At 36.9% G+C, this 8,157-nt stretch overlaps 1 protein-coding gene across 1 annotated transcript; it reads left to right on the top strand.

The window, feature by feature from the left end:
• Window positions 1-5,285: 5,285 nt before the first annotated feature.
• On the top strand, window positions 5,286-7,438 carry LOC103453597 (protein BIG GRAIN 1-like A). Its single transcript, XM_008393151.4, has one exon. The coding sequence runs from the start codon at window positions 5,724-5,726 to the stop codon at window positions 7,116-7,118; it is 1,395 nt and encodes a 464-aa protein (XP_008391373.1). The 5' UTR covers window positions 5,286-5,723; the 3' UTR covers window positions 7,119-7,438.
• The last annotated feature ends 719 nt before the right edge of the window (window positions 7,439-8,157 follow it).

Below are 8,157 nucleotides of genomic sequence, written 5' to 3'. Positions count from 1 at the left end.
CACATAAAAGTGACATAGGTTGGCTACTTGGAACCTTAAGTTCGAGAAGAGACCCTTGGCCCTATACTCAACTTCTGCACTAGAACAAGCAATTACATTTTTCTTTTTGCTCTTCCAAGTCAATAAATTTCCTCCAAGAAATGTGATTTCCTACCAAGAGCATTGTTTACCCAATCAGCATCTGTTATCCTATGATCTGTGTAGTACCATTGTTCTTCATGAGAATTCCTCGACCAATAAAACCCTTGAGATACCGAAGAATTCTTTTGACAACATCTAAATGTCTCAGAGAATGCATGGATTGACTCACTAAGTAGACTCCATAAGTGATATCATGTCTTGTGATAGTAGCTAATATTTTTTAGTTGTTCTCCTTCCACATCCAACTTCAGTTTGCTGTCAAGAGGAGAACATACTTTCTTTGATTTAAAAATAGCCCATTGTGAAAGGTAGTCATTTCAATGCCAAGAAAATATTTTTAACACTCCTAAGTCTTTAGTTGTAAATTTTTGACAAAAAGAATGCTTAAGAGTGTTAATCTCATCAATGCTATCACATGTGACGATAATATGATCAACATAGATGAGAATTATTAACCTTCCAGTTGATTCAATTCGAACAAAAAGAGATGAATCAACATTACTTCTCTTGAATCTAACAACTTCAAGTATTTAGCTCAACTTGGCATACCAGACATGAGAAGATTGCTTCAATTCATAAATGACTTGTGAAGTTTGCAAACCATATTAAAATCGTGAGCTTGTGGTTGACCAGAAGGCAATTGTATGTAAACTTCATCTTCAAGGTCTCCAAGCAAGAATGTATTTTTCACATCCATTTGTTATAATGGCCACTCATGATTAATTGCAATGAATAATAAAATCCTTGCAACATGAGCAAAAGTTTCTTTATAATCAACTCTAGTTTGAGTAAAATTACCTCAAACCACCAATCTGGCATTGTACCTTTCACTGGAAACATTAGAATGAAGTTTTTTCCTATAAATCACTTGCTGGCTATGAATTTTTTTTCCTTAGGAAGTTAAACAACACTCCATGTTTTATTGTCATCTAAATCTTGCAATTCTTCTTTCATCGCTTGCCTCCACGCAGCTTGAAGATTAGCTTTTTGAAAAATTCTTGGTTCATTCTCACTAGATATCTTATTGAGAAAAGCAGCATGAACAAATAAGACCTTATGATAATTAATGAAGTTGTGTACTCGATACCTTACAGTATAAGTAACATAGTCATGTACTCTTGGTGGTGGATGACTATACCGAGAGGGATTTCTCCTAAATGACATTGACGTCAAGGAGGAAGGTTCAACAATATAAAATGAGATATCGGTGTTAATTGGAACTTAAAAAACTTCAACTTCATCTTCAATAATCACATTGTCATTTTCAATAACTAACATATCGATATTGAAGGAGTACAATCAGTGCTTGTAGAGGGATTTAGCAAGGAAAAGAAATCAAGTAAATTCTCCCCCTGACTAGATCTCTCTGATAACTTGGTAAAATAGAGTTTTGTTTCTTCAAACTTAATATATCTAGACACAAGATGTTTCTTAGCGCTAGGATTATAACATTTGTATTCTTTTTTAGCAGAAGAGTATCCCAAGAAAATGCATTTCACAACCCTTGGACCTAGCTTATCTTTATGAAGTGATTGTATTGACCGACACATGTACATCCAAACACTCTCAGGTGTGACAAATCAATTTTTCTACCTTTCATAACTTCATAAGGTGATTTTAAATCTAAAACTCTATTAGGCAACCTATTAATAAGATAGGTGGCAGCAAGTACCCTGGGACTGAAATTTCTTGATTTTTGGTCCCAATGCTCTTGTTTTTCAAGTAAATCTTGATTTTTGCCTTCACCTAGCTACACTTTTTTGTTGAGGTGCATCGACACAACTTGTTTAATGTATAATGTCAAGTGTGCTCAAGTATTGTGATATGGTAGTGGATATGTTCTTAGTGCCATCATCTAATAGTAGTATTTGAATTTGTGAGAAAAACTGATTTATACAAGATTATGAAAGTCTTTGAAAGCATTCACAACTTTACTTTTAAATTTCAAAAGATGGTAAGTGACTATGGAGAAATAAAAAAAAAGTAACAAAATACATATAACCATCAAAATATTAAAGGAAAGCTAGACTTCAAATATCAGAGTGCACAATTTCAAAAAATTTAATAGCTCTAGACTTAGAGGAATTTGAAGGCAATCTAGAAAATTCTGAGATGTGACAAGTTTCAATGATAGGTGTTTCACATAAATTGGAAAACAAGGTGGACAAAACAAATTTTGAGGGATGGGCTAGATGTTGATCCCATAAATGATGGTCTTGAGCTAGGCTGGAACTGGCTTGGAATCCCTTTGAAATTTTAACAAATAATACAATCCATTCAAGTATAGCTCTTCACCAATCGACTTATTGGTAACTAGATCCTGAAAAATAACATTTTGAGCGGGGGAGATTGCAAGGCAGTTTAAATAGTTGATAATTTTTACAACAGACAACAATTGGAAAGGAAAGGATGGAACGTATAAATCTATGGAGTAAAACATTGTCTAAGATTAATTTTATCTTCCTTCAACCCAAAACTGCATAAGCTTTACCATTTGAAACATACACTTGAGAAGGTTTGGACAATTTCTCAAAATCATACAAATTTTTAGTTTGACATGTCATGTGATCAATGACACCTGAATCTATTATCCAAAAATCATGTACAAGACAAACATTTAAAATAGTTGAGAAAACATTTAAGATACTTGAATTTCTTCATGAGATAAACATTAGTTTCAACAAGAAATCCCAGAAAATTGCCAAGTGGTGCAGTTGGATTATCATTCTTAGCACCAGACATGCCATCACTTCTGATACCATCATTCTCAACACTCATTTTCTCACTGAAGATAATCTGCAAATTCATTAATAAGGGCAGTTGGATTTGTATTGAAATTCAACAACCCTTTAGTAGAGGCAGTAGTTGCATTGTTTGCAGCAACTATATAGTTTGATTTGTGATAAAATTTTGTGGATCTTTCTGAAAAATCTTGTGCTCTTTCGAAACATTAGGTTTCAATTTAGGATGAAAAATCTAGCAACGAACTCTAAAATGCCACAAATTGTGCCCTTGCCTCCACATTTATTGTCTTTGTAAGAACTTCTTCTCGTTGAATAGTGGCACAAACATTTGCAAAACAGGGAAGCTTTGTATTCATTATCATGTGATTGCATAGATCATCATATTCTAAACCTAGGCTTTCCAACAACTGAAAAATCTTGTCTTTTTCAACAATTTTTTTTACAGCACGGGAACATCAATATGTGGGATATACATCTAGCTCATCCCACATACTTTTCATGCTACCTAGATGTTGAACAAAATGCTTACCATCTTGTTGGAGACCAGCAATATCTTTCTTGAGCTGAAAGATATGAGCAACATTATTTTGGTTGCCATACATTGCTTTGATTGCATTCTATAGATACAAGGAAGACATAGAGAAGCTAAAGATTTTAGCAACATTCTACTCCATATAATTGAAGAGCAACATAACCAGTAGATCTTTGCGCAGTCAAACTTCATATATGGGAGAAGAGATTTCGGGAGCTTGTATGCTCCCATTGATATATCCAAGGTTGGATTTCCTCTAAGAACAAGTGTAACAACTCTTGGCCAAGGAAGATAATTGAATTCATTCAACAATACAAAACAAAGCTGTTAATTTGGATTTACATTAACCTTGGAAAAACTTGAAGACAGAGAAGCAAGTGAGCTCTCAGCCTCCAAACCAAAAGGATTATCTTCCGCCATGCTTGTATAGAATGTAAGAAGACAAAGATGAAAACATATAGAGACATGACGATTAAGGTTCCACTCTGATACCGTGTAGATTTTGGTAAGATAAAGTTGTAAATTGATCTTGTGAGTAAGATTTACAGAGTAGGATTGTCTTCCCTTCTATTCTCATCCCTTTTCCTCCCCTCCTCTCACACTTTGCTTTTTGTCTTATTGTTTCTTTAAAAAAAATCAATATAAGATATTGACATAACTTATTCGTAATCGTTCAAGTAGGAAGAAAGAAAAGAGGAGATAGATTAGGAAGGGAGACAATTCTCCTTCAAGATTTACAATGGACAAGAATATATAGATGGAAGAAAGTAGGAGAGAAAACAACTGCAACAACCCTTTCCATACTTTAAGTCATATCTAGCATCGTTATGAGTGATTGCAAGGAAAAACAACTATTACAAATCTTTAGGTAAGGTGGTAACCACAACCCTAACAACTAGGTAAGGTGGCAGCTAGAACCATACGTAATCTTACAACCAGGAGGATCCTTTTCGGATCCTCTTTGTGAGGATCCTCATGTTAGTTCATCGTATATCGTGCGATCAGTTTTCGTCAGGTACTAATCATATTTAATTTAAAATAAAAGTATTTAAAATAATTTCTGACCGCATGATGTATGATGAACGGACACGATTTGAAGATTCTCAAGATCCTCACAAAGAGGATCCTCATTCTCCAACCAATACTTCGGCATGATTTTGAGCATTGTGCAGGGGGATTGCAACTCTTGAGATAGTAGGTATTTAGTCTCATACCTTCCGTCAAGTTTTGAATCTCCTTTCTCAGTTCTTTTCATTTGATACTCTCCCAGAGAGAAAGAAAACCTTTTCTTATGAATTTACATAATATTGCTAGGAAGACCTCACATGGATTAAAAAAATTATGAAACTTATACACAACTACCATAACTTTCAGACCATTATACACGATATAAAAGAACAATTTACATGACATAAAAAAATTGGCATGAGATGTTGTATTGCGTCATATAAGTTATTCTTTGTCAATTATGACAAACTTAAAATGTCTTTGAGAAAATAATCAAAAACCTTGTAGTATGGTATCAATTAACGTTAATTAGGATCAACATTAATTTCTTTTTAAATTTTTTATGGATTAATTAAAAGCAAATGTTGGGGTCACCTTAACTGAATTCAGCAGCTTCTGGCAAACCGTGTGCATGTCTATGTAGGCGGAAACACAGAATAGAGCATCAGCCGCAGCACCCAAATCCAATCATGGCAGAAATTATAAGAGTTCTTCAAATTAATAATTAATTTTAATTAACAATATTCCAGGTCGTCATTGTCAAGGTGGCCCCCATTCCAGCTTGGACTTTGCATGCACGCGCTATCCTTCCCTTCCCTTGTCCCTTATAAGACCGTGTGAAAAAAGGGAATGGACTCACTCTCGCTCTCTCTCTCTCTCTCTCTCTCTCTCTCTCTCTCTCATCTTTTTGCTTTGTTTTGTGCTCTGTGTTTTCTCTGTTTCTAGCAGCAGGCGTGGCCTCTGGTTTTCATTACTCTCTCTCTCTCTCTAAAATCCATCAAGAACCCATCAAAACTCATGCTTTGTTTCTTTCTTCTTTAATCCTTACACATACACAGACACAGAGACACAGAGATCATCACCATCATGAGAGAGTAAAAGCAGACCGAAGCTCGACTCTTTGTCTTCTAATTCTCCTCCCATTAATCATCTCAATTCTCTCTCTCTCTCTCTCTCTCTCTCTCTCTCTCTCGACCCAGCAGACAGAACAGAGAGATCTCCATAATTGAACATCATTGAAAACCCAGTACAACTGTTTCCCAATTCTGTACTTGGAACCACTATAAAACCAGACAAAAATGGAGAGGTGGGATATCAAATCACTCCCAAAAAACCGAGAAGCCAGCTCCAACCGACAGAGCAGAAACCGAGAAGCCAGCTCCCACCGACAGAGCAGAGACAACCCATCTTTCTCCTCCTCCCTCCTCGACTCTATTTACCGTTCCATCGACGAGACCACCGCCGGCAGCGAAGGAGTAGCTTCGAGGAGCGAACAACACCACCGCCTCATCTTCTACAAAGAAACCATGAAGAAAAAACAGAGCACCGCCGCCGCCGTCACTACCAGCGGCCGACATGGCCATGCACGCTCTAAAGAAGACCAGCAGCACGAAATCATGAATTTCCGACGAGCCTGCTTGGTGGAGAAGTGGATGGAGAAGGAGGCTGAGAAGTCCGTACCTGTTCGACGAAATTCCATTACGGATTTCGAGACGAAAAAGTCGAGATACAGTCACCAGAACGAGTTCCTGACGAATTCTAGTTCCAGTTCTTCGGATTCGAGTGGTGGGTTTTCTTCCTCGGAGTCAGACTCCATGTACGGATCAAAGTCGAGGTCCTCATCGTCATGCTACAGCATGCACAGGCCGAAGCCAATTCGAACCAGCATTTCGTCTGAAAAGGTTCTGTTTGATGATCACCAGAGAAATCACCATCACAATTCACAGAAGAAGAAGCACGAGAATGGCTTCATGAAGACGAAATCGAAAGCGCTGAAGATTTACGGCGATTTGAAGAAGGTGAAGCAGCCGATTTCGCCAGGTGGTCGGCTGGCCAGTTTTCTCAACTCTCTGTTCAATGCAGGGCACGTGAAGAAGTCCAAAATTGATGATTTGGGTGCGGAGAGAAAATCGTCATCAAAGTCTGGACAAATGGGGTACTCAAACCCCAGTAGTACTTGTTCGTCAGCCTCTTCGTTTTCGAGGTCTTGCTTGAGAAAAGCGCCTCTTTCGAGAAGCGAGTTGAGTGGCATCAGCAGCAATGTTGATGCCGCGAAGAGGTCAGTGAGGTTTTGTCCTGTGAGTGTGATTGTGGATGAGGATTGCCGCCCGTGCGGACAAAAGACTCTGCTTAAAGAGGAGTCGGATTTAATGGCCGTGGCTAGAGCTGCTGCGGCCATTAAACCTCCAACAAATGAAGATGTTGGAGTTGAGTGTTGTGTGATGGATGTTGATGAGGATGATGATCATCGACGTCGAATTGAGGAAGTTGCGAGAGATTACTTGATGAAGAATTATCAGAAGAAGCATGACGAAGATGATGAGGATGATGATGATGCAGAGAGCTATGCAAGTTCTGATCTCTTTGAGTTGGATACTGCTGGGGTTGAAGAAAGGTATCGTGAAGAACTGCCTGTGTATGAGACTACCTTTTTCGACAGAAATCGAGCCATTGCTAACGGTTTGATTTTGTAATTTTCATAAAAGAAAGGGGGAGGGGGGGGGGGGGGGCGGGAAATAGTTTGGAGGAAATTTTATTAGGTTTTTAAAATATATGGTTTGGGGGTTTACATGAGAAAATAATATAAATCAATTTCTCTCTTTCTTGTAGTAATTCTTTTATCGATCTCTTGGCCTTTTCCGTTTTTCATTTTGTTTCATGTTTTCCGATGAACAGTAGAAAGTATATGATTAATAATGTTTGAGCGCAATCAAGAAATTTGGTTATAGCTCGTACTTCCAGTAATATAACACTTTATTAGTTCGATTTGAAATACTAAATGAAGATTGAAAGATGACGGTCGTTCATACCATAAACTTTAAAATAAATAAAGAGATTTAGATGAGGTACTTAAAGGTGAGGGCAGATTTTCTACCCGTTTAACATGTGGACCTCCCTTGTATACTTCAACGTAACACTATCTTTCATGCACTACATAGATATACGATATGATCTATGAAGGACTAATAGTCAAAAAGCTAGATCTTGTTAATCACCTTTTCATCATTTATTCTACATTTTATATAAATAAAACATGATTCTAATTAATTTAGATATAATTTTGAATAAAGTTACCGATCGGAGAGTGGTTCTCATTGGCGGCGTGGATTTACCGGCAGTAGAAAAGAAGTGAATGATGAGTTTAAGGGAAAGAAAAGAGTGAGATAAATGTATGGTCTCCAAAGCTGTGGACAAAGGATCTAAATTTTTATCTGGCCGATCTATATCCCTTGATGTCAAATTCGGTTGCCTTCGAAGCTAAGAGATTTTCTATATATCTAAAACGCTGCTCATAAACTTCACTGTCAAACCAACATGAAATATATCAGCCTAAAGCCATATATTTTTTGTGGTGTCTCTCGAAATTTGCTTTTTAGTTTTTGTCAAGGACGGAGCTAAAAAAATTACCCTAAAATCAAATGATTTTTTTTTTTTTGCTACATACATATTGTATGCAAAAATTTAACTTTAACTTCTATATTTGCATTCTTAAAATTTGCTTGGTATGAACTC

Source organism: Malus domestica, chromosome 09 (assembly GCF_042453785.1).
Source record: "Malus domestica chromosome 09, GDT2T_hap1".
Classification (NCBI taxonomy): domain Eukaryota; kingdom Viridiplantae; phylum Streptophyta; class Magnoliopsida; order Rosales; family Rosaceae; genus Malus; species Malus domestica.
The sequence above is the reverse complement of the archived record's forward strand: the minus strand, read 5'-3'. Positions and strand labels throughout refer to the sequence as shown.